The 25,203-nt window shown below is 52.7% G+C and overlaps 2 protein-coding genes across 5 annotated transcripts in view; one reads left to right on the top strand and one right to left on the bottom strand.

The window, feature by feature from the left end:
• Positions 1 to 32: 32 nt before the first annotated feature.
• Positions 33 to 15,933, top strand: NLRC3 (NLR family CARD domain containing 3). Of its 3 annotated transcripts, XM_082064581.1 has the most exons (20): positions 33 to 369; positions 4,999 to 5,143; positions 5,633 to 5,781; positions 6,939 to 8,682; positions 8,937 to 9,023; positions 9,746 to 9,829; positions 9,958 to 10,041; positions 10,611 to 10,694; positions 10,783 to 10,887; positions 11,421 to 11,504; positions 11,787 to 11,870; positions 12,281 to 12,364; positions 12,469 to 12,552; positions 12,683 to 12,766; positions 13,049 to 13,132; positions 13,249 to 13,332; positions 13,562 to 13,645; positions 13,850 to 13,933; positions 14,424 to 14,545; positions 15,253 to 15,933. In XM_082064581.1, exons 2-19 carry the CDS (start codon positions 5,118 to 5,120, stop codon positions 14,512 to 14,514), a joined length of 3,210 nt encoding a protein of 1,069 aa, XP_081920707.1. In that variant the 5' UTR covers positions 33 to 369; positions 4,999 to 5,117; the 3' UTR covers positions 14,515 to 14,545; positions 15,253 to 15,933. The 3 variants fall into 3 exon arrangements, with proteins under 3 accessions (XP_081920707.1, XP_081920708.1, XP_081920706.1); XM_082064582.1 differs by having other exon boundaries at positions 10,804 to 10,887; positions 14,424 to 15,933; XM_082064580.1 differs by having other exon boundaries at positions 14,424 to 15,933.
• A 144-nt stretch (positions 15,934 to 16,077) lies between these two features.
• CLUAP1 (clusterin associated protein 1) overlaps positions 16,078 to 25,203 on the bottom strand; it is a 53,929-nt gene continuing 44,803 nt past the window's right edge. For both annotated transcript variants that reach the window (XM_082064583.1, XM_082064584.1), the window contains 2 exons: positions 19,426 to 19,481; positions 16,078 to 16,594 (listed from right to left, as the gene is read on the bottom strand). In XM_082064583.1, the coding sequence (XP_081920709.1) occupies positions 16,448 to 16,594; positions 19,426 to 19,481 (203 nt within the window). In that variant the 3' untranslated portion in view covers positions 16,078 to 16,447. The remainder of the gene's footprint in view (positions 16,595 to 19,425; positions 19,482 to 25,203) is intronic.

Here is a 25,203-nt window from a genome sequence, read left to right as displayed (position 1 = left end):
ACCCGCAATGCAGGAAGGGGTGAGGAGCAAATTGAAAGACAGAAAAAGCCACCAGGCTGGAAACGGTGGTGTTGGGTGCCTGGGGAATCCAGACCCCCCTTCCCCAGCTGCTGCCCGAATCATCACCCCAGCCATTGGAACTCATCACCTCTGCGGGTCCCCCAGGGGCAGGGCCGTCAACTGGATGGGCTTCAATTTTCTACCTTGAACCTGAGCATCCAGGCAAGGAGGAAGCAAAGCTCCGGGAATAAAGGGCTGAGCGGGGGCACGGACGGGCTGCAGCTCCTCCTGCTCCTCCTGCTACAATGGCGATGCCCTCTCTGCTCTCCTGCTACCATGCAGACCTGGTGAGGGCGGCATGAGGCCAAGGTAAGGTTTTGGGGGGGCTGCTTTTACTTTGGAGGGGTACGGGGAGAAGGGGGGCTGCTGCTCAGGCCTCTCACATGGGGGTGAGCTGCTGCAGACCTCTTGCTGTAACAGCCACGTGAAAAGGAGTCGCTGGGTCAAGGGCCAGGAGCTGCTGGGCAGAGGTCCCTGGAACGGGCAAGATGTGACCAAGTGCCAGCAGCACCCGGCAGAGCAGGCTGGCGTGGACGGCACCGGTGCTGGCAGGAGCAGGTGTGGTGGTGCAGGGCCCTGAGCCCTGGGTGCTGGAGATGTGTGTGGGAGCTCATGGGGAACCGAGCACTTGTCACAAATTCCATCCCCTTCCCTGCTTCTGCCTGCCCCGGCATGAAGGTGGCCTCAGCCAGGCTGTCCTGCCTGCGCAGAGCTTCTCCACCTTGTGCAGCAGCAGCTTTTGCCTCCACATTAATGTCATTTGCCGAATTCATTCCACTTCAAAACCATAAGAAAAATTCCCCAATATGTACCGCAAATAGAAAAGGATGGGATTTGTGACTTACTTGCCCATGGCACAGTGTGAAATGGCACCAAAGAGTGAGGCAAGGTCCTGGGTTGGTCAGCAGTCCAAGATGGATGGACCTTGAAACCCAGAGCTGCACCCCTGCGTCCTCCTTCGAGAAATGGCTCAGGATGCTTTCCCGGAGGGAACATTGGAGTCTTCAAGGCTGCAGTTGGTACCTTCTTCAGCCCTTTTCACTGCAGGGGATCCCCCAGCACTGTGTAGGGCCCAGAGGAGCAGGGGAGGGAGCACATCAAGGGACATGTGGCCATGTGCCCAGACACTGGCTTGTGCAGGGAGCCTGAGGTACACTGGACTGCACCGACGCATTACACTTAATCCTTAATTAAGCACTCTAAGGTCATTAGGAGTACTATGTAACCTACAGGTATGGGACCAGCTGGAGCACCACCTGGGCACTGTCACCCACCGAGATGCCACCAGTGCCTGGGGTGTGGGTGCTGTGTGGAAGGGTTACCTGAGGCCAGACATTCGGGGCAGGCTGGGCAGAGCTCGGCACAGAGGATGTCCATGTTGCATGAAAGCTTATTTCTGGAGAACTCACAGTGGTCTTTCGCAGTCCAGAGCTGCTCTGCAACCTCAGGAAGCTGGGGCTGACACCAAGCGTCGAACCCTGACAGGGTGCTGGGCTGGGTAACGTTCATCATCCTGGAGCTCTGCATCCCCTCTGAGGTCAGTGGATGGGGCTGGCGTTGGTGACGGGCATGCTGGCAGCAGTGCATTCCCAGTTTTCACGCTGATGTCCTGAGATCCCTTTGGTGAGAAGGGGAGAAGTTGCATGGACAGGATCTGCTTTTCAGTCAGCTGGGTGCATATTCGTGGTAAAGTGTCGTGGGGCCATGATCAGCTCAGTAAATGCATTGTTCTTCATTGCACAGCTTGTAAGGTGTAGCAGTACCATGCAAGAGACCATCTCTCTGAAATTAGCTTCATTTTAGCTGTTTGGAATTGCCCATAGATTGATCTTTCATTTTTCCTGGTGAGATTGGCTGTTGGGACTGCTGGCATTCAGCCTGGGGGTCACTCATGGCTCCTTGCCTCCACTACTTGCTATTTAACTCCTGCTGAGCCTGGGCTCCCTTATTCTGATTGGGGTTTTGGGAAAAAAAAGTCTGGTAGGAGTTAGGCTTGGCCTAGGGAGTCACTCTGCAATTGCAATAAATTTTGTTGGCATTAAATCCAGACTAAAAAAACCAAAACAAAAACACTGCATCCAAAAATCATATGTGAGCTTAGATAACTGAGGTACCTGCAAATCTGCAAGTTTCATAATCGTTATCATGCAGAAGATACTTCATCACTTTGCTTAATTAACATAAATTAACAACGTGAAATCTTTTCAGTTCTGCCAAAAGGTGGCAGCCTGTGTCCTGGCTTCAGGGTCTGCTCAGCACATCAGCTGGTGGGGAATGGCTGGAGGGGTTGGCTTGGCAAATGTTTGTGTGCAGCTCCCTGACCTCTGAAACAGGGTCGGGTCAGGGTGGATAACTGAAAGCTCCAAGGCTGTGTTGGTAAAGGAGCCTGAGATCTGCTGGAGGAAGCCCAGCGCCAGGATGTGGTGGGAAGGTCTGGCAGGGCTGGTTTTGCTCTGTTCCCGTGTCTGGGGGAGGGAGGGCAGTGGTGGTGGGTGCTGTGCTGCGGGGGTTCAAGCTGCACCGAGACACAGCACCCCAAACTGGACACCTTTGAGGAACCGGCTGCGTTGCAAACCCTGCGGTGATGGGATGGGGAGAAGAAAATGGCCGGGCTGTGGGTTCCTGTGTTTTTGGGGCAAGGAGCTGTGCTGGAGCCGGCATTTTGCTGCTCCTTCAGGTGCCTGGTTAACTATGCAATTAGTAGTTCCTATAAGAAGCTTTAAACGTACCTAAACACTGCAGATCAACCCATTTTCTGATGTTTTCCCTACATGTGTCCCTGCAGCCATGTAGGAGCTCTTGCCCAGCGCTTGGGTTCCCATCCAGACCCTTCAGCCCTGTCCCAGCACACCGCAGCAGGTCAGGTCCCCAAGGCTCTGCTCGAGGAGAGCCCTGCTCGAGGTGCCAAGCAGCATCCACCAGCGTGGCTGCTGAATACGCCTACAAGCCCCCATGAGGCAGCGACCACAGATTTCCGCCTGCTCAGCTGTGCAGCCCAACACCGTCCCGGTGCTGCTGGTGGTGGCTGCGATGCCTCCTGGTGTGGGATGGTCCTGAGTCTCAGATTCCCAAAGCACAGGGCGATGGATCTGTCTGGATGGCAGCAGCTGCCATATGGAAACCAAAGCCTCCTCCTAGCAGGAGGAAGATCTGAGAGGCCAGGTTGTGCAGAGAGGTGGTAAATATCTGTTATCTCCAGCCATCTTCATTCTGTGGCCATCCTGGGACTGTCCATCTCAGATCCCCTAGCAAGCTTCTTTTGGTCCCTGTTGGATTTCTAGCAGCAAAAGTGCATATATGTAATTAGAGCCAGAGATGAGCAGAAACACCTGTGTCAAGGTCCGTGTTTTCCAAGGTTGATATCAGGCAATTTGGATCTTGGAGCAGGACGCATGGTGATGAAAATCGCAGTGTCTGTGCTCATGGTCAGGGACCTTCTAGCACAGTGTCTGTGGTTCCCAGGCACTGATGGGGTTTGGGCATGGACCGTCTGCTAACAGGTGTGGTGGGACTTGTCCCAGGAGCCTTGGGGTGGGCTTGGTCGCATCCTGGGAACACTTTGGATCTCTGTAGGGGTTATAGAGATTGGCTTTGAGTGGCCTCTACCCTTTAGACAGCTCATGTAAGAGCAGATAATGCTCTTCACCCTTCTAGGTTGCAGCCTCCATCACCGGGTGGTCCTAGAGCTGCACCTGAAACTTTTCTCCTGGAAAAACTACAGCTGCTGCATTGTTTCTTCTGCTGCTTCGTGTCTTCTTCTGCTTTATTCTCCCAGTCAGATGCCTTTGAACCAGCTGACTCACGGCTGCTGGTTTCCAGCAGCGGGAGCACATTTTGAAGTAGAATTGGAGGACACCACCAAATAATCTCTGGTGTTAGATCAGGTTTGTCACAGCAAAGGGCTTTTTCTCAGCAGCCGTGTTGCAGAGGAAGAGCTGTGGGGAACAACGCCACAAGCAGCACAACCCCCGTGCATTTTGGCTGTGTTCATGGTTGCACAGCAAAGATGAGAAATGTAGGGACTGCTGTGTGCAAAGGCTTAATTGAACTTTCCAGGCCAGTTAGCAACAAGAAGACATCAAAGGGTGAAAATTTCACTGTGAATTGCTCACTGAGCTCCTTTAATTTATTGTATCTTAATTCACCAAGCCACTGCCAGGGGGGTGAAGAGCAAGGCAAGCTGCTGCCGCAGCCCTGCTGCTCCCTGTGTGGAGAAAAGTGCTTTGCTGTGGGGTCACCGTCACTGCTGGGGGCAGCATGGAGGGACCGTGGCATTTCCCTCTCCACCTCAGCTCACAAAACAATTGGACTCAGTGAGCAGTCACACTTCTTAAAAATATAACACCAAACCCTCCGCATGGTTTGGCAGCAGCCGGGGGCAGAGAGCAGGTAGGTGCTCCTTCCCCAGGCAATGATTCACCGTTGTCGCCGAAAGTGGAGCTCTGCAACAGGATGTGGTGTTGGCCATGCTCAGCAAGCCCTGACAGAGCCTCTGCATGGTGGTGGTGGGGTTCGAAACTGAAACGGCTCTTCACTGTTCTGCCTGCTGCCACACAACTTCCTCCACAACACAGAGAAGGAAAGTGCACAAGCACAGTCCTGCTGTCCCTCCAGTGACAGTGGTGGCACTCAGGTGCTCAGTGCATGGCCCATGGGTGGCACAGGGGCATTGTCAGGGCAATTAATGCAATCACTCTACGTGAGAAAGGCTCCAGCATCAGTGGTGGTGAAGGCACTATGTTTGTAGCACGTGAGGTCTGGGCAAAGGTGCTGCAGCGTGGTGGTCCTGGCTCTTCCACTGCCAGGTCCACAGCGCCAGGGACTCTGGTCTCAGCCAAAAGCTGAGGAATGGACCCTTGGCTCAACCACAGCACCGTGTTAGCTCAAGGTGGGCTTCCTCCCATGTTGCTCCTGATGTATTTCCTCTTCTTCCACCAGGAACGTGGATAAAGGCTGAGGAAACTCAGCTGGTGCTGTGAGCATCCCTGGGGACACGGGGTGGTCCATGGGACAGCTGTGCTGCTGCCAACACAGTGCTCCTCACCCAGGGATCACCCATGTCACAGGAGGCCTCTGACAGAAGGTGAGTGGTGGTTCGGCAGCTGAAGATCCATCATGTTGGTGGAGTTTCAGATTCAAAACTGGACCGAGGTTGGCCAACAAGGCGTGAGGGTTGACGGCAGCTCCTAGTCCAGGGGCCTGGGGACCGCTGTGCTGGCACAGGGGGAAGGGCTGTCTCCAAAGAGAAATTATTTTGCTTAGACTTTTGTCTCTGCATGGGCTTGGTTTCCAGGAGGAAATGTCATTTTCATGATTGTGTTCTTTAGTTTCTTTGACTCCAATTTCAATAGCTTCTGCCTTGACCAAGCAGCTCCTAACAAAACAATCTGCCACAGCTTTGGGGTGGCATAATCTCAAGGAGGACTTGAGCAGGTCACTCTAAAGGGATTTAGTGACCCCTGCTACCTTCAGAATCAGACGGGGTGCTCCACTGCTGCCTTTCCCCATCACGCCTGAACAATGTGCCCAGTGCTTGTTCCAGACCCAACTCTCCTGCTCTCCTCTCCCACAGAGGCTTGGATCAACCGCTACCGCAAGCAGCTGGTGAGGTCCATCTCGCCACGGTTCCTGGAGGAGATCATCTGCTACCTGTGGAGGCTGGACTTCCTCACGGCGGAGGAGGCCGGCCGGGCGCAGGAGGCGAGCTCCCTGCCCGAGCAGGTGAGGGTGGTGGTAGATGTCCTGGCTGGCAAGGGCAGCTGCGCCTCCCAGTCCCTGCAGACATTCATCGAGACCACCAATTCCCAGCTCTACCTTCACATCACTGTCTATGGTAGGCAGTCTACTGGACCCAAGGAGGGGTGTCTGCACACATGTCCTGGCTGTGGATGCTTGCTGGAGCACCCCAAGGTGTGCACAGAGCTGGACAGTGTTGGCAGCTCCCATGGGAGGAAGTGATGGTGCCATCTCAGGGTCTCCGCTGGGGAAGGACACAGCCAGGGAGTGACAAGGGCTCTCTGACAGGTCTGAAGGACCTTCCTCCAGTCCCCTCACTGCCCTTAGCAGAACTCTCTGGGCATCCTGAGGAGTCTTTAATGTCTTCAATGTCCAGATCACACCAGTCACTCCCAGCAGCTGGGCTGGGAACAGGGGGACAGCAGAAGGAGGACAGCTGGGCATCCCTGACCCCATCTGTCAGTGGCTTCCCCAAGTTCAGGCTCTCCTTGCAACCCTCTTGCCAGGAGAGATTTCCCTGGTTTCCTTCCTGCTTGGAAGGCTCCAACCTTGGCTAGTGTCTGCTCTGAATCTCACACAGCACCATCCCCTGCTTGTTCAGCCTTTGCTGGAAGGTTTAATATGCTGTACCAGGGTCATGGTACTCGAGACAGGTGAGTTGGACAGGTCTAGAGATGGTCACCAGGTTCAGCCAAGAGTCCAACTCATCACATGAATCTATGGCAATGAGGCAAGGCTGAGGTCAAGCCGGGAGGTCAGTCTGGAGGTCAGGATCAGGCCCAGTGAGGGCAACCAGGTTCAGAGTCCAGTGATCACTATGCAAGTGCAGAGCAATGGGGTCTGAGATCAAGGTCCAGACAAACAGGGTCCATAGCAGTCAGAGGCATGATGGTGCTGTAGATAAGTGTTCCTACAACAAAGCTTAGGCAGGGGCTGAAGGCCCAGGGCTGAGCTTAAATGGGCTCTTGGACCGAAGGGTGGGGCTGATCAGGGCCATTTAAGCCTCCATGCCCTTCGGGCCCTGGCACACACTTTCCTGCCCTCTGTTCATGGGCTTGGCAGGCAAGTGAGGCAGCATGTCTCATTTGCATTTATAGTTACCATCCTCCTCCTCACCTCTGCTTTAATTTCTCTCTGTGCAGAACCCGTGGTGCAGAAGCACCTGGAGAGCCTCCAGAGCTACTATGGGAATGGCTTGGACACGGGTCCCCTCCAGCGACTCACAAACCTGCTGCTGGTGGAAGGCTTGACCGATATCCAGCAGAAGGAGCATGACATCCTGCAGATTGAAGCTACCAAAGGCTTACGAAGCGTATCTAAGAGCATCTCTCTGGAGAAGCTCTTCCTGCCTCTCTCCAAGCTCAGCATCCCACCTCGGATCTCTGTCACCATCGGAGTGGCCGGGATTGGCAAAAGCACACTTGTGAAGCTGTTTGTCTACACCTGGGCAAAAGGGGAGATCAACAGGGACATCGTCTTTGTGCTGCCCCTCACCTTCCGGGAGCTCAACACCTATGAGAAGCTCTCTGCTGAGAGGCTCATCTGCTTGGCGTTCCCTCACATCGCTGAGCCAAACTGCATCTCGGCAGGAGCTGCCAGGACCCTCCTGATCCTTGACGGCTTGGATGAGTTCAAAACGCCTTTGGATTTTTCCAACACGGTAGTATGCACCGACCCCAAAAAAGAGATCCAAGTGGACAACCTGATCACCAACATTATACGTGGCAACCTGCTGCAGGAGGCTTCTGTCTGGGTCACGTCGCGGCCAACAGCAGCCAGCCAAATCCCCGGTGGGCTTGTTGACCGGATGACAGAAATACGAGGTTTTCGAGCAGCAGAGATGAAGGATTTCTTGGACCAGATGTTCCTTGACAACAGAGACCTGTCCAGCCAAGTCCTGCATCACATCAGGGCTAACAGGTCATCACACATCCTGTGCACTGTTCCTGGCTTTTGCTGGATTTATGGCTCTTCAATCGGTTATTACCTAAAAAATAGCAGCAATCAATCCCAAGAAACAACCGTTGTCCCCAGGACCCTATCAGAAATCTACTCCTATTATTTTAAAATGGCTCTGAGCAGCGACTGGCCAGAAAAGCCGAGAGAAACGCTCAGGATCGAGCAGGCTGTGAACAACAGCAAGAAGATAGTGGGCAGCCTGGGCAGACTGGCCTTCTATGGGCTGCTGAAAAAGAGATACGTGTTTTACGAGCAGGACCTGAAGGCGTACGGCATTGACCTTGTCTTGCTGCAGAGCAGCTTGTGCAGTCGCCTCCTGCTCAAAGAAGAGACGCCGTCCTTCACAGCCTACTGCTTCTCCCACTTGACCATACAGGAGTTTCTAGCGGCTATTTATTATTACACGTCTGCCAAGCGGGCAATATTTGACCTCTTCACTGAGAGCGGGATGTCCTGGCCCAAGTTGGGGTTCCTCAACCACTTCAAGAGCGCTGTTCAGAGGTCACTGCAGGCAGAGGACAGGCAACTGGACGTCTTTGTGCGTTTTCTCTCTGGGCTCCTCTCCCCACAGGTGAACAAGCTGCTCTCTGGGTGGCTGTTGGTGAAGGACGAGCACAACAGCTTCAGGAACCAAGCGATCAGCTTCCTCCAGGGCTGCCTGAACACCAACTATGTCATCTCCTTGCGGACGGTGAACACCATGCACTGCCTGTATGAAATTCAGCACATGGAGATTGCTAAGGCTGTGGAAGAAGCAATGAAGAATGAGAGCCTGGCTGGGATGCTCACCCCTGTGAACTGCTCTGCCCTGGCTTATCTCCTGCAGGTCTCTGATGTCTGTGTGGAGGAGACGAACCTCTCTAGCTGCCTCACCTACAACGTCTGTAAGAGCCTGCTCCCCCAGCTCCTCTTCTGCCAGAACCTCAGGTGAGCCCTGGTCGGATTGCACTGGGAGAAGCAAGCAGGGATGCTGGGCCGTGACTCAAAATCCCAGGTGTCAACTGGAGACATGCGTCCACCATCCTTGTCCATCAGCAGAGAGCTGCCCCGGGGATGGCACTGCGTCAGCTCTGCATCTCTGCTTGAGTTTTTCCACCTGTGATGGGCAGATGTCATGGGAGGGTGATTCTTTCTCCACTTTGTTATCCAAATGCTTGCTTTTGCTCTTGTATCTACTCCAGGCTGGACAATAATCAGTTCAAGGACAACGTGATGGAGCTGCTGGGCAGCATGCTGAGCGTGAAGGACTGCCAGATCCAGAAGCTCAGGTAGGACCTGGCCCAGGGCAGACGGGCTGTTCCTGAGGGTGCGGGGTAGAGCTGGGGGTACCTCAAATCCAGGGTGAGGGTCCTCTGGGAACGTCTGTCCCACTGGCTCCCCAGGGTGCTTAGTGACGAGGACAGCCCCACACGATCTCCTGCTCCCAGGCACGGTGACCTTACCCCCTATGTCCCCACAGTGGCTGGGCAGCCTGTCTTGTCCAGCCTTCCTGAGACCGCTGCCTCCTCACTGTTCCTAAAACTTGGTGTAGAAATCCATGGATTATCCTGACAAAGTGCTTCCCAAGGTCATGGCTGTTTGCTGGACACTCAAGGTTCCACACGGAGCATCTGACATATAGAGGGGGCAGGTCCCTGCCCCACGCACAGGCAGATGCCTCAGCCCAGACAGATTGGTCCCCACTTTCCCCACCTCCCTGCCCTTTGTGGCTGCGCATGGAATCCCCCATGCGGCCATCTAAGCTCCCTTTTCACAACACAAATGAATTTTAAATCTGGAAACTCCCCTTGCACGCTGTCCTTGCAGTCCCCTGCCTGGTGTCCATCCCAGGAGAGCAGATCTTGGAGTATCCACCACTTTGTGTGGTTGTACCTCAAACCAAACACTCCCCATGGCTTTCCTCTGTTCACCCATCCTGAAAACAGCCTACGTGAAAACCTCTTTCTCCCCCTGAAAAACACATGATTTTTCTTTTTTTTTTTCTGGGCAGCTTGGCAGAAAATCAGATCAGCAATAAAGGAGCCAAAGCGCTGGCCAGGTCATTGATGGTGAACAGGAGCCTGACGGTGCTGGAGTAAGTGTCCCCCTTTCACCAGCTCCTGCCACGCACGTGTTCCCCCCAGGAACCATTCCCGTGCAGCAGCGGGGCCAGATCAAGGTTATGCTTTGCTAACCTTGGCTTTTCTGCCCATCTCACCCCAGCCTGCGGAGCAACTCCATCGGCCCCACTGGAGCAAAAGCACTGGCTGACGCACTGAAAAAGAATCAAGTCCTGCTCTCCCTGAAGTAAGTCCCGACTTCTGCAGCACCTCTGGAAGCAGATCCACAGGATGAGCCCCCTCCAGCCCTCTCCTGTCCCATCGAGGTTTTCCCCACCTCAAGGGCCACCAGGTGGGGACACCCTGGGCACAACCTGGTTTGGTTGTGCTGGGCAGGATGTGTGAGTGCAACTGGCAGACACCTGGTGACCAGGGCAGCTCTGGGCCAGAGATGCTGGGACCCTCCTGTCTCTCAGCTTCTGTGGGTTGATGTTGAGGTTGAGGTTGATGTTGAAGTTGAGGTTGAGGTTGAGGTTGAGGTTGAGGTTGAGGTTGAGGTTGAGGTCCAGGTCCATGTCCATGTCCATGTCGATCCCCCAGGCAGGAGCTCACAGGGTGCTGGTGCACAGGAGCCGGCATCTCCCATGGGAGAAGAGGGAGGGAGGCCCCCCAGACAAGGATGCTCAGGGTCTGGACGCCCCTCTCACACCAGAGATGGGGACAATCAAATGCCAGGGCAGGTGACCGCCACCCTGCATGGCCCCTTGTCGCATTGTGGTGGCTGCCACGCACAGGTCTGTTCCTCTCTCCTTGCAGCCTGCAGCACAACGTCATCAAGGAGGATGGTGCCACCTTCCTGGCTGAGGCCTTGTTGACCAACCACAGGCTGACGACCCTGCAGTAAGTGACCAGGGCCTGCTGTCCCCGCTCCCAGCCACCCAGCAGTCCGAGGTGCCACCGACAGGGATGTGGCACTTGGTATTCACAGGTGCCTTCCTCACCTTTGCAGCCTGCAGAAGAATGCCATCGGAGCCCACGGTGCCAGGAAAATCGCTGAGGCGCTGAAGCAGAACTGCAGCCTGAAGGAGCTGACGTAAGAGCAGCATGAGGCGGAGGGACAGTGACACCAGCACCTGGGATCTGCGGGCAGGAGTGATGGGCAGGGGCTGGGCCATGAGCCCACGGGACGGGCTCTGCCAGCTTTGCTCCAGGGGTTGGCGTGGGTGGAGGGGGCGAGGACCTCAGCGCTGCTCTCGGAGCAACCCCGTGGAGATGCTCTCCACACCTCCAGGGATGCAGGGAGCCACATAAAGAACGGAGAGGCCAAGCCTTCCCTCCAGCAGAGGCAAGCAGCAGGTCTCCAGGCCCTGTGGATACGTTAAAAGCTATTTCAGCTCAAAACCAACATACAAGAGCAGAGATGTTTGTAGGTTGGAATGAGACTACAGCAAGCTCATGCTCATTGCTGGAGCAGAAAGAGCCTGAGGGAGATCATAGAATCACAGACTGGTTTGGGTTGGAAGGGACCTTCAAAGCTCATCTAGTCCAACCCCCTGCAATGAGCAGGGATGTCTTCAGCTAGGTCAGCAGATCTCAGTAATGCCAGTTCTTCTTCTTGTGTCTTAGACTCTCCAGCAACTCAGTAGGAGACAACGGCTCGGTGGCCTTGGCCGAAGCTCTGAAGGTGAACCACAGTCTGCAAAGCCTCGAGTGAGTCCCTCCTCCGCACCTGCCAGGGACATCGCTGCCCCAAAGTGCCGGCAAATCCTGTCACCTCCGCTCGATGGGGCCGGTGCTGCTGTGGTGAGCAGGAGATGCTGATCCTGGCTTGGCTGCTCCCAAATTTGGTCCTTTAGTGTTGGCTCCCCTCAACTCCTGTGGCTGAGAGATGCCTGTTTCTCAGTGAAATGGGCAAATGGGCACTTTTCACCTCAAACACAACCCCTCAGTGCAAAGACTGGCCCATCCTCACATCTTCCCTGTTTGTCTCAGTCTCCAGAGCAATTCCATCAGCAGCACTGGGGTCACGGCACTGACACTGGGTCTCTGCGCCAACAAGGGACTCATCAGCCTCAAGTAAGTGACAGTCCCTCCAGCCACCCTGGCCAAAAGCTGCTGCCAGGACACGGGATGTGAGAACTTAATTGTGCCCTGTTGTTTCCACAAGTGCTCTGGGATGCTGAAAGCAGCTTCTGTCCCTCCTCTGGCTGTGAGCATCTTCTCTCCATTGTCCCCTTGGGACATAATCGCTTCAGCCATGTCTGGCAATGCAAGGATGGCAGCAGGGATGGGAGACTGGAACAAAGCACCAGTGGCATTGATGCTCACAGCTGTATGGTGCCCAGGGAATGGAGATGCAGATGCTGGTGGGGATGCAAGTCAGACAGACTGCCTGTTGCAATAAATGGTCTCAGCCTCAGACTGGGGGCCGTGGGGGTGCAGCTGATGTCCTCTCCAGCCCTGTCTTTCCCGCTGTCTTTCCCCAGCCTGCGGGAGAACTCCATCAGCAAGGAGGGGGGCCCTGCCATCGCCCGTGCCCTGCGCACCAACAGCACCCTCAGGAAGCTGGAGTAAGTCCCACGGGCCCCAGGAGGGCACCCACACTGCTGCAGTGTCACTGGAGTTGTCCCAAACTCTGTGTGCGTGACTTGTGTGCTCTGTCCCCTACCTCTAGCTTAGCGGCGAACCTGCTGTATGACGAAGGCGGCAAGGCCATCGCTTTAGCGATGAAAGAGAACCAGGCACTCAAATCCCTTCAGTGAGTTTCTGTTTGGACCTGGATGGTTTTGAAGCCCCTTGCATTGATGTGGGGCAGGGACACCGATCCCGCAGGAATCAGGGCATCTTCACAGCACTGGACGTCACCTCCTGTTCTTTCCTGTTTGCAGCTTGCAGTGGAACTTCATCCAGGCAAAAGCTGCCACAGCCCTGGCACAAGCACTACAGTCCAACAGCAGCCTGGCCACCCTTGAGTAAGTGGGGACAAGGGTGGGCAGGTTCTGGGCAGCGTCTTCCTATTGGGACGTGTCCCAGGACCCTGCCCTCACGCTGCTCCAGGAGAGGCGGCCTTGCCTGCTGCCTCCTCCATGCGCTCCTGTCCATCCTGTGTCCCCATCACATGTCCCTGGCTGGGGATGCTGGAGGCACATGGTACTCTGGGGATGCCCAAGCCATTTGGGGAAGCCCAGACACTGTGCTCTGTGCTCGCTGCCTGTCCCCGGACCGTGGGCACACACAGCACTTGCACATGTCAGCTTGCAGGAGAATGCCATCGGCGACGAGGGGATGGCTGCCCTCTCCACCGCACTGAAGGTCAACACAACCCTGTCAGATCTCCAGTGAGTATCCGGGCTGCCGCATGGCCCTGGCATTGCAGCCTGTTTAATTAGCTTGTCTAATTAGCGCACCACGGCCACCTCATGACACGTGCTGAAGGATCCTTGTTCTCTTGCAGCCTGCAGGTTGCTTCAGTTGGTGCAACTGGTGCCCAAGCCTTGGCAGAAGCCTTGATGGTCAACAAGAGCCTACAGATCCTGGAGTAAGTGCTTGGTGGGGCCACCAAGTCCCCATGGCTGTGACACTGCTCCCTAGGGGTATCTGAGAGCCTGGTCCTTAGCTCAGCACCACTCCTGTGTCGTGTCCTACCACACTTGGCTTGACTATTGACTTGCTGGTGTGGGGCCACCTCTCCCACCTCCTCCTCTCGCTCACGGCCACCACTGGGCCATCCCAGGCTGTCCTTCTTCACCACCCGCCTTCCTCCGCAGCTTGCGGGGCAACTCCATTGGTGTGGTGGGGGCCAAGGCGATGGCCAACGCACTGAAGGTGAACCGCAGCCTCCGCCGGCTCAAGTAAGTACCCGCTCCCTGGGGCGAGAACCAAGAAGAGCCTTTCCAGACCTTTCTGGAAGGAGCAGTGAGGGGATGGCCAGGCCAACAGTTCTCAGTGGGGCAAACCCCATAACTGGTGGCTTTCCCCAGCGCCCATGCCATGTGTTCCCTCCTGCTGGCCACATTTCCTTGGCCAGTGCTTTCTGACCCTCCGACCTTCCACAGCCTGCAGGAAAACTCCCTGGGCATGGACGGAGCCATCTGCATCGCCACCGCTCTGAAGGGCAACCATGGCCTCACCTACGTGAAGTAAGTGGCTGCTGAGCTCGATGGTAAGGCAGGGACAGGGTGACCACAGGAGCCGTCAAGGAACCTTTCTTGCCACTGGCACTGCCCATTCCCAGCTGCCCTACAGGGACCTCCCCAGTGGGGCTGGGGATAAGGGCACCCTGTGCTACTCCCGGTGTGAAGCCACCATCCCTGCACAGCTCCAGACCCCACAGCTCCTCTCTGGGGATGCCGCTGGGCCAAAGAACCACGCCAAAAACCAAATACTCTCCAAAACATCAAGGTGACAGGCTGGCTCAGCCTCTCCAGCTCCCCAGTGGCTTTCTTAAGCTTCTCACCTGGCTGCCTCAGGGCTCTCAAACCCCTCTGATCAGGGTCCCTGCAAGAGGTCCTGGATGACATGGGGAGGGTGCAGATGATGCTGATGCAAAGCTGGGCAGCATCTCATACCCACCAAAGATCCTGCTCTGCCTCATGTCCAAGCCTCAGCTCCTCTTCCCTTTGCTCCCAGCCTGCAGGGGAACCGCATCGGCCAATCGGGAGCCAAGATGATCTCTGACGCCATCCGAACAAACTCACCCGACTGTGTCGTGGACGTGTGAGGGTGCCTGGCTGCAGCGGGGAGACAGCCTGGTGGGTCCCTTCGGCTAAGGTGACTCTGCAGGGAGCTGCTCAGCCCTCCACCCACCCATCCTGGGGGAAAGAGCTGGGGCAAGGAGAGCTCCTGAGCTCCCCAGGAGGACCTGGGGCCTCCAGATCAGCAGTGCAGGAGGTCGAGACTCACTAGTATTGAAAGCTGAGGGATGTGTGATCACATCCCTGTTCATCCAGGCCCCGGGGGAGCTTCAAGGAATGGGAGAAATGCAAAAAGGAGGGAGGAGGGGCCAGAACCCACATACCAGCCCTTCGTGTTTTTGTGGGTGACTTATCTGCCACACCAGCAGCAGTGACCCCTCCTGTGATCTCCGCGGGGTGACAGCACTGTGCTCAGACCCTGCCCTAGATGGGCGCATCCCAACCACCCCGCAGCTCTGCTCTCGTCCCAGCCCGTGTCACTGCGGGCCAATGCTGCAGCACCCCAGGCAGGGCTCCGCTCCCCACACCTGCTTGTCTCTCTCTAGTTCTGGCAAGAATCCTGGGAGAAGCAGGTGAAACATGGGCAGGATTCACAGCAGCCCCTTCTCACCTGGCTGCGCACAGCTGGGCCCTGTGGGATCCCCTGGAAATCCCAGAGACAGACACGAGGTTTGCGGTTTCCTTGCTCAGACGTGAGCGCTGCTCTGGACCGGGGCACTGCAGCGCAGTGTGACCTGTGCTGTTTGCCATGCCCTTGGCAACAGGTTGGTGCTGGCTGAGCCCAACGGAAGCATTTGGTACGGCTGTTCTTTGTCAAAGCCTCTGGGAAGAGACAGACATCCCACAGCACAGGAGTGGAAGCATCTAGAAAGACCTTGGGAAATAAAGAGCCCTCAGGATAACAGGAGGAGGCGTGGGAGGGTGAATGTAAGAGGAATAGCTCTGCACGCATCCTGGTGCCACAGCAGGACTGCCTCATCACCAAGTCCTGCTCTCAAGTTTAGGTTGGACTTCTTGCGTCTCCTGCTGTTGTCATCCGTGACAATCTGTGTGACCTTGGGCTCATCTGCTCTGATGAACACACACCAAAATGAACTCTTCTAATCAAGCACTGATTTCTGTTCCTGTGAAGACAAATTGTGATGCTAGAGCAGAGCTAAAAGGAAAGAGGCAGTACACTAGACAAAATGCAGCTTTTGCGTTCCCCTGAATAGACTGATGCCATCAGTGAAAGTGTAACTTGCTGAACAAAAGCCTGACTTTTGGCCCATTCGAATGCCTGAACCTTGGTCTACCCCAGAAGTACCAGTATAATTAAAGGGCTCATTTCTTATGGGTTTAGTTACAGTGCTGTCTTGCACGACTGCTCTCAGAACACCAAAGTGTGAAAACAATTCCCACTGACACAGCTGAAATACTAAGAGATGCTGCACTGCGGGTGGTGTTTGAGGACCCCTTCACCAGTTTCCCACTCCCTTATGGCCACTGCTGCTGAGATTTCTGAAGGCGAGACCTTGATTAAGTAAAGGAAATGTTTAGGATAAACGGATTTAAGCCAGAATTAAAATCTGTTTAAGTGTATTCCCAGAGCAGTTTTTCATCCAGTTTTATTAAGCCAAAAAAATCTGTTTGGACATAATAAAATGCGGGGAAATCAAGCACACAATGCTCACTGGAGTGCAACTTTTGGCATGGCAATGCATGAGGGCCAGTTCTAATGCAATTATGGAAATAACCGCACTCCACATTACTGCGATTCTCGTTACGGATAATCTGCTCATGCTTTGAGAGTCGCAAGACAGGCAATCCAGGTTTAATTTTCAAGTTTAATGAACATTATTTATCTACTCTTGAATTCATACTGACAAGCACTTTTCACATGGCAGGATATCAGCTCCTGGCCTGCATGCTCTCCAAAGCTTGTACTTCCAGATGCCTCCTGGTCCTGCTACTACAGGGTCAGAAGTCATTATCACTTTCCTCTAGTGGCTCTGGCTTTCTTGCTCGGTGACTGGATTTGCTTGGGGAGATTTCCATGCTGTCATCTTCCATATCATCCTCCTCTTCATCTTCATCCAGGTCAATCTCACTATCCCCCGACTCCTCCTGCAGGAAAGTGAACAGAATTCATGACCAGGTCAGTTCTAGGATGGCAAAGCATCTTTGCCAGCTCAACAGTAAAGACCAGCACCCCTGGCTGATGTTTACTCTCTTCCTCCCCTGCACAATCGCACACCCAGGGGTGTTGGGGAAGGCTGTTTGTTTGGGCTGGTATGGATCTGGATTTGGACTTGCTCTGTGGAGCAGCAGGTTCTGCAAGAGGGTTTTGTCACAGCTCAGGCTGCTGTGCTGCTGGCCTTCCAGAATAATGGAAAGCCAGAGCTCAGCTGCCTCTGGGAGGTAATGGCCCACGTGGCTTTCCCCAGCAGCTCCCTGCTTTGCCAGACAGTGGCTGCTCCATTGAATATATTGCAAACCTCTTTCCTCACTTCACGGGCCTGACAAACACAAACTCCCTGACTTCTGCTGAATTTGTGGTATTAAAAACCTGGCAGGGTGTTTAACTTTAAAGTGATACCTATTGTGAGATCAAAGAATCAAGGCATAGTGGAAGAGAATTAACTGCAGGAAAGAAACCCACCTGTGCCTTGGTGACGATGTTGTGCTTGCTTGGCTGTGCTGGGGCAGATCTCCCCTTGGAGAACCAGAGTGGAAAGAACAGGGGAGGCAGAGCAGGAAAAAAAAAGTACAATAGCATAAAAGAAAACAGAAAGTAACCAGAATGGGAGCAGGGGAGTAGGCAGCAAAGCCAGGTACAGCTCATGTGTCAGGTGGCACACCAGCAAGTGACAGAGGCTGGGCACACTGCTGCTGGCTCTCGGGCAGCCTGAAGCCTGCTCTCTTCTCCACTCCATAACCCCATTAATTCTTCAAGGGGTTCAAACCAGCCTCACTAGTTTCCTACTCTGATCTCAGACACATAGGTGCCTGCAAGGATCCTACACAAGCCTCTCAGCCCTGGCACCTCCTGAGATGCTGTATTTAGAGGGCAGATCTGCGAGACAACCAAAGTGGCTGCAGCTGAGGACAATCAGAGGCTGAAGGCCCTGGCTTTCCACACCTGGATGTGCTGGGGCTGTGCCAACAGGAGACATGGGAGAAAGCTGTGAACAGGAAAGTCCAAAGGAAGGAGAAATTGCAGAGAATGACTAAAGCTGGCAAGAACATGGTCAAGGATGATCAGGCAGCACCATGACTAAGGTCACAGCATCTTCACCTACAGCACTGGCACTCCTGACCCTACCCAGAAATGTTCCTGAATGCCAATGGCATGAATCATTCCCCAGAAAGTAACAAACAGCCTTAACCACATCCAGTTGGGCTGAAGCAAAAAAGCAGACAATGGCCTGCAAGTTCCTTTCCAGAGAAAAGGTGAGGATGGGCAAAAAGAAGGGCAGCTCATCCCTCTCCAGCAAGAGACTTAACTCCCTTATCACTGTCATGCCTCCAGGTCTCTGCAATGAACACTAACAGCAGTGGGTTATTCTCTCTTCTGGCACTGCCTGCAGGAGAAATAGTCTGCCCAGAGTCTCATGGCTCACCAAGCAGTGTCAGAGCCATGGCAAATGGCTTTTGTATGTGGTGGCAAACATCAGGAGTTTCCTACTATCCCTGTGTCCCGTAGAAGTGGATTCCCCTATCTGCTCCCCTCCCTTTTTAAACCTCCTGTAGTCACGCTTCCTCCATTAACCTCTGCTGCTGATCCAAGCCAGCGCTTTGCTGCTCCCCCAGGGTCTGGTGTCTGTAATGGGCTTTTGTGAAGGGATTTCTGAAAAGCAAATTCTTTGTTTCAGAGAGGCTTAAATTTCTATCCTATGAAGGCAGCAAAAGGCAGGGCAGTACTGAGAGATGGATAATCCCCTGGCAGCACGGGGCTTCTGTCTGGGCACAGAGAAGATGTCTGAACTCTAGTGTGGCCTCCTCATCTAGACAGGCAGCGCTGGGTGGGGTGGCTGCTGGACAGAGGGACAGAAAGGCCACATCTACACTAGGAAATTAATAGACAGCACAAGGTCAAACACAAATTCACAGTTGTAATTTTCTAGCACAGTTTGGGCCTGTGCCAACTAGCACTCTCCAAAACAATATTCTAACACCACCGGGGAACAGGCCAGCCCCACTGCTCCTGGGTGGCAGCTTGGATGCCAGCACCTTTGTGGGATGGGGAGGGAAGCTTACTGTATGGATGCACACACACCATCACAGCAGCTGGCTTCAGCTTCCTCGTACACATGTAACCACTTAGGAGTACCCACAGGCACAGAAAGATTGCCCGCATATGCCCAAGGCTGAGCACCACAGTCAGTGTGCACCTGTTTAGCCACTATCCACTCACCAGGTCAACCATAACCTGGTGCGAAGCCCGCAGCCATGGGGCAGCTTTATCTGCAAGGCACGGATCCCAAGGGGCACAGCTCGCAGTTCTGCTCTCATCCCTGTCCTGTCATCTGGAGGACAGAAGGATGGATGCTGCTAGTACAGGCTATGGAGAGGGCTCCAAGGCGTGTATCTCTAGGGCAATGAAGGGGATTTACATCCACACATCTAGCTCCTGCTACACTGCACTGATCCCCTCTTCCCAGCAATCTGCCCAACAGCTGAACAAAACAGCTTTCGTGCAGCCCATGTGCCACTGGTTATGCTCTGCAGGCTGAGGCTAAGACACAGGGCAGTGCACAGAGACTTCAAGAGCAAAAGAAAAGGAAAATGCGTGTCTATGCAGATGAGAGATCAGTCAGCTGGAGGAAAGGAGGGGAAAAGCAGGTCTGGGACATGAAGGCTCAGCAGGTAAAAAGGTGCTTCTCTATCTGAGGAGAGGGCTGTCATTCTAAAGCACTATCAGGCAACTTCTGCAGGCACAAGGGATGGTTACTTACCTCTTCCTCTGTGTCTCCACCTTGCATTGTTCCCACGACCCGTGTGCCGGCTCCTCCTGCAAGAGCAAAGAGAATCACCATACAGCCTGGCTCATGATTAACACTGAGGGAGAATGAAAGATGAAGTTCAGAGTTTACGTTTTAGAGGACTAGTCAAATGGCAGTGAGAAGATAAGATCCCAACACATACTGGGTTACCCTCCTTAAGCCTCAGAGCTCAGCAGAAGGTAGAAGAGGGTTAGGCAGACAGTAATTCCAGTAAGGATGGTATTTCCAGAGCTATCTCATGCCAGTATGACAGCTCTGACAGGACAAGAGGCAACAGACACATTAAGAAACAGGACATTCCATCTGAACACAAGAAACCACTTTTTTTTTTTTTTTACTGTGAGGGTGGTCAAACACGGGAACAAGGCTGCCAAGAGAAGCTGTGGAGCCTCCAGCCATGGAGATATTCAAAACCCAACTGGATGTGGCCCTTGACAACCTGCTCAAACCGCCTGATGATCTCAAGAGGTCCCTTCTGTGCATTGGCATATTCCTTCCTCTGTTTTGGTACACAGAGAACAAAAGCCCATCCTTTCTGTGGGACAAGGCTTCTGTCCTTCAGAGAGCTCACTATGCTCAGATCCTTTCTGATATTCCAGCAGGGACTGATGTCTCACAGGAATCCTATGCAACGCCAAGGCAAACCTTACAAATTCCTTGTTGAGAGCTGGATGAGTAAGTGAGGAGGGAGGTGGCGATCTCAGGGTTGTGGGGAGTTCACTGAAAAGTGAGAACATGCTCACACCTGCCTTTGTTACTTTTGGTTATGTAGAGGCCATAAGGAATGGAGAAGATGCCAGCATGGTCTCCTTTGCTAGGAAGAGTGTCTGTCAGGTGTTGGGATGGGTACAGCAGAGCTGTGACAGGGGAAGTTCCGTGTGTGGGCTGACAGGTGACTCAGCCCGGCTTCCTGCAGCCACCTGGAGTCACCGGCACCAACCGGACGCCTAGTGAACAGTCCCACTGTGACCACTGCATTTCACCATCTGTTCATCTCCTGTCATCGCTGGTTTTCTCTATGCCAAATATGGATTTTTCCAATCTAGACAAAATCTATTTTATTTTTTTTAAAGTATGAAAACAAAGTTACTTTAAAATATATCCTGCTGAATCTCTTATGTACCTCCCAAAGCACAAAAGAAAATGGGTCAATTTCATCCCCTTTGCAGACTGATCTGGGTTAGTTGTAGCAAAAAGCTGACTAACTCACCCAGAAGTCATGAAAAAACCCTTGTTGTGTCAAGGCAGGTCATTTAAAGGATCTTACGTCTTTAAACAAAAAGCGGTGTCCTCTATCCATCTGGTTGCGGATAACACAGGCAGCTGGGATGGAATTATAAGAAGATTTCTGGACAGCTGATCTCTCTTCAACCTTTAGAGACATTTTCTCTAATATATGCTAGACTAAACCATGTAAATGAAGAGATTGTTACAAATGACATCATTAAACAACCACAAACCCACATTTTTGCCCAGCGTACAGATTGCTCCAAGAGTTTAACGGCAATTTTGCTATGTAGAAGGCTCAGCATAAAGTATTAGATAGGGAATTATCACCTCAAAGAAGAAAGCAGCAGGGAGCTCCTAAAATTTTCTAGTAAGACAAAACTGAGAGAGATCCTGAATATAAAAGAGAATCAAGATATCACATAAGGAGAGCTGATGAAATTGGACAGCTCAAAAATGCCGAGGGAAGAGCTTAGTGAATGCTAACAGAAGGTCTGCAGACTGCTAGATGCTGCTCTTCCATCATTGCAAACAGTAAGGACATCTCATGGGCATTCATCTGCTCACATTTGGAGGAAGACAACAATCAGGTACTGCCCAGACTTTGATCCCTACATCGTTTAAGCCAGAAGCACCTCTCTGAACTAGCGACTGCGGGCTCAGCAGGATCGGGTCCCGTAGCACAGCCCTGGGACGCTCAGAGGAGACAGCCCAGGGCGCAGTGGGCCTGGAGCTCCAGCTTGTGCACTGCGCTGTACACTGAACAGGGGAGAAAGCAAATATTCCACATTGGTAGAAGAACTTCCATGACAAAAACAGGAGTGTTATTTTAACTTTCAGACGGTAAATCCCCAAGTTTCCACGTGTGGGAGCACGAGGAGGGACAGAGGGCTGTGGTGCATGTCCGAGTGTACTGGGGGAAGGCAGGACACAGGAGTCACCTGCCCAGGACAGGGAGGGCTGGCAGGTACGGGGGTGTTCATCACTTGAAATTTCCTGGGTTCAATTTAGCTGGGCTCAGCTTGCAGCCGCATTAGTGCTGCACCACTCTGGCCACAGAGCCTCACGCAGCTTCCAAGTGGGTGAGAGCCTGTTACGGTTACTTATCGAGAATGTGAATTCAGCTGGGACAGGCTGTACAAAGCAATAATTAGCTAAAATGTTAGTAATGAACAGACTGTAATTCACTGCACCTCTGGATTCAAATCTAATCTCTGTGCATTGCCGCAGTTTATAGCCACCGAGCTACCAAAGATCAGAAGTGAATGTGCATCCACAATTTTAAGCTTGCGAGCATTTGCCATTTTTCCTCTGCATGTGACGCTGCCATTGTACTAACCGTGCAGCTGCCCACAATGGATCCACAGGACTGGCGTGATTTACATCTTCTAACCCAGCAGTGGGCATGTGTTAACCCTGTGCCTGACAGCAAGAAGCGACACTTAACCTGAGAGGTTAGGACAACCAACCATGAGGGAAAGGTGGATTTGCAGCTGAAGCATTTTGCTCCCAGTTTGGAGATCTGCATTTGGGCTCCAGCTCTTAATGCAAATTCACAGTGTGAGCTCAGGTAGGACACCTCCCTTCCCTCTGCATTACCTCTGCACACAGAAAATTGGGATAAATATCTTGCCTGATCCTTAACTTTCTGATCTGCATGCCCCTTGGGCACTGTGCTCTTAAGTGTGAGTGTAGCCCTTAGCACAAGGCCCTGATCTCAGCAGCATTTTCTAGTCATTGCCAAAGTACAATGATTAATTAAGCACACTATAGCTGCTGCCCAGGGTGAGCAGACTTCTTATTTCTTACACCGCCATTAAAGGAAAGAAGCGAGTGACCTGTCTCCCACTATCTCAGACCTACATCCTGCCCTCCTTCTCCACGAAGGCCAGTGTCACAATGGCCATAACACAGGCTGACCGCATACAGAACCTCCCCCTCCCTGCCCGGGAGCACATATCTTCGCTGACACAAAGCACACAAAGGCAGCTCTGTTGGGAGCAGATGCCACAATGGTGGGGAGAAGCTCTGTTTCAAGCTAAAACAAATTAATTTCTGTGAATTCAAAAAAGCAGCCCCTTTTTTGGTGTTCCCAAAGACACTTGGTTGCCCACCATGTCCTGGTAATACTGTCCAGCAGCTGCTCTATCAGGAAAATGAAGATTTTGTGGACTTTTAACTGGGGGGCAGGAATACACACAGAAATCTGTGAAAATGAGAGGAGTGGTTATATCAGCTTTCTCCCTCCCCAGCTGAGTTTTCTCTCAGCACTGGCAGTGAGACCCAGCAGCTCAGACACTTAGTATTGACTGTTTCTTCCCTCCTGCTTGACCTGAAGAGGGAAGGAAGAGACTAGTCTCACTCTCCAAAATTCTTTTATAATGTTTACAATTAGAACTTGATTTGCTTTACTAGAAAAGTATATCCACTGCAGGAGCACAGAAGGACCCACACTATGCCATGCCTACAAAGCCCCAGCCAGGATAAAATTGAACTTTGTGAAGGTCACAAGGAATGAATTTGTTTTTAAAAGTTCACAGAGGGCAATACCAATTTGGTAGAGTTCTCTGAGAGCAGGTGCATAAGCAAAATTTTTCCCCTTGACTTCATACGTTATCAAACAGCTGGAGAACTTGAATCCTGCTAATGCACAGCCAAATCCCTTCCCGCCAGGCCCGCTCTTCATGCCTCAGCCCTCTCTCTCTGCCACCACCATGGTACGTGCGCAATCCATACCCACTCACCTCCTCACTTGCACAGACCGGACCAAGGCAAACACATGCAATGAGGTACCTGCAAACACCACGGTTCATGAAGAACCATCAGGAAGAGTGCGGCCTGGCCAGCTTCGAAGAGGTTTTTGTTTCTGTAGCTCCGTACTTCTTGTTAACTGCCAAGAAATCAGGCAGGGATTTTTCAAAGGAGCTCTGGGGTTACAAAAATAATTACAAATCCCACATGGAACGGAAAGGTAAGGAGAGCTGAGTGCCCAGCAGAGCCTGTCTCATGTCTGCTGCTCATATCTGACTCCACATCGGGTCTGTCGCTCTCCCTTCTGTGCAGACACAGAATCCGTTTTGGCCCTGGAATGCATGCGATGCAGGGCACCTGCAAGCCACAGCGAGCACGTGAACTGCAGATTCCTGGTATTTTTGAGACTCAGGCCTTGCCGTGCCAGACCTGCTGGGACATCAGGAGGACACTGACAGTTTCTCGAGTCTGGCTGAAGTTCACATGTGCAACAGGCCCTTGGCAAATCCCCCCTAGGGGCACTGTAGTTATCCAGTGTGCCCTGACTCGGAACAAGAGATTTTCTTCTGTTTTTCTATGTCACAAGCTCCACATACTCTGACTGCAGCAATGGGAAAACCTTGATCACAGTTTTTTAAGGGTTTCTGAACAGCCTGACTGGGGGAAATGCCTTGGGAACAGTAAATAGGGAAAGCATCCTGCACCAAGCTGCATGCCAGTGAGATGCAGCTGTCCCTGCAGATGAAGCTGAGAGATGAGGGATGGGATCATACAGCACTTGAATGATGCCTGGACAACTGCAGTGGGCTTCAGCATGTTTTTCTTATCAAGACTCATTACCATGACAGAGAAACATGCAGCATTTTCACAAAAGCTGCATATTTGTTATCACATTGTATTTTTACAGATAAATGCACTTGTATATTTTCCTTGGTCTTGGACTCAGAGAAGTAATTTCCTTTAGGAACCAGAGAGAAGGGAAGAAATAGTGTAGTTATTTAACATGCTTTTTCAAAAATTTAGGCAGGTGGCAGCCACAGGAACTCAATGTGAATAAGACAATCAAGAAGGAACAGGCAGTTGTTGCACATTCCTAATTGAATCCCTCCACTCCCCTGCATATTGATGACACATCTGTGGCTTCTACACACCTGGGGAGATTGGGGGAAGGAAAACATTCTAGAAATTCAGTAGCAGAAGTCTGAACATGATCATGAGCTGGAGAGAGAATTTCCACAGGTAGAGTCTGACCATTTCCACCGAGATCAGGACTTTCCTGCTTTTCAGTTTGCATGCCGTATGGAGGGATTTGGAAACACAACTATGAAGGGTATCCTGGGAAGATTCCTTGCTACTATGTCAAAGCCCCAACTCTCTACAGGACTGAAAAAGTGAGGGCTAATTCAGCCTCTGCAACCTTCCCCTCAGAGCACAGGGTACCTTTGGCCCTTTCCCCATGTCTGCTGGCCAGTTCCTACTTAATAATCACAAGCTGAAGTGTAAAAAGAAAATAGAGAGAGGGAGGCTAAACATCACCATCATCTCAAAACAAGTATCTGCCACAAAAACTTCATCAGCATGGTTTGGATATGTGCTGCGCTGTGTGCACTAAGATGCACCTGTACAGGACGGGGGATCCCCACAGGCCTGGCTCCAGCGAGCGCTGGCAACCAGCCCATGTCCACAGAGCCACAGGACTGCACTCTCTGTCTGCCCCTGAACTCACCTCCGCTTTGATTGTTGCATATTTGG

Source organism: Streptopelia decaocto, assembly GCF_964273445.1.
Source record: "Streptopelia decaocto genome assembly, chromosome: 13".
NCBI lineage: Eukaryota > Metazoa > Chordata > Aves > Columbiformes > Columbidae > Streptopelia > Streptopelia decaocto.
This window is presented reverse-complemented; position numbering and strand designations above follow the sequence as displayed.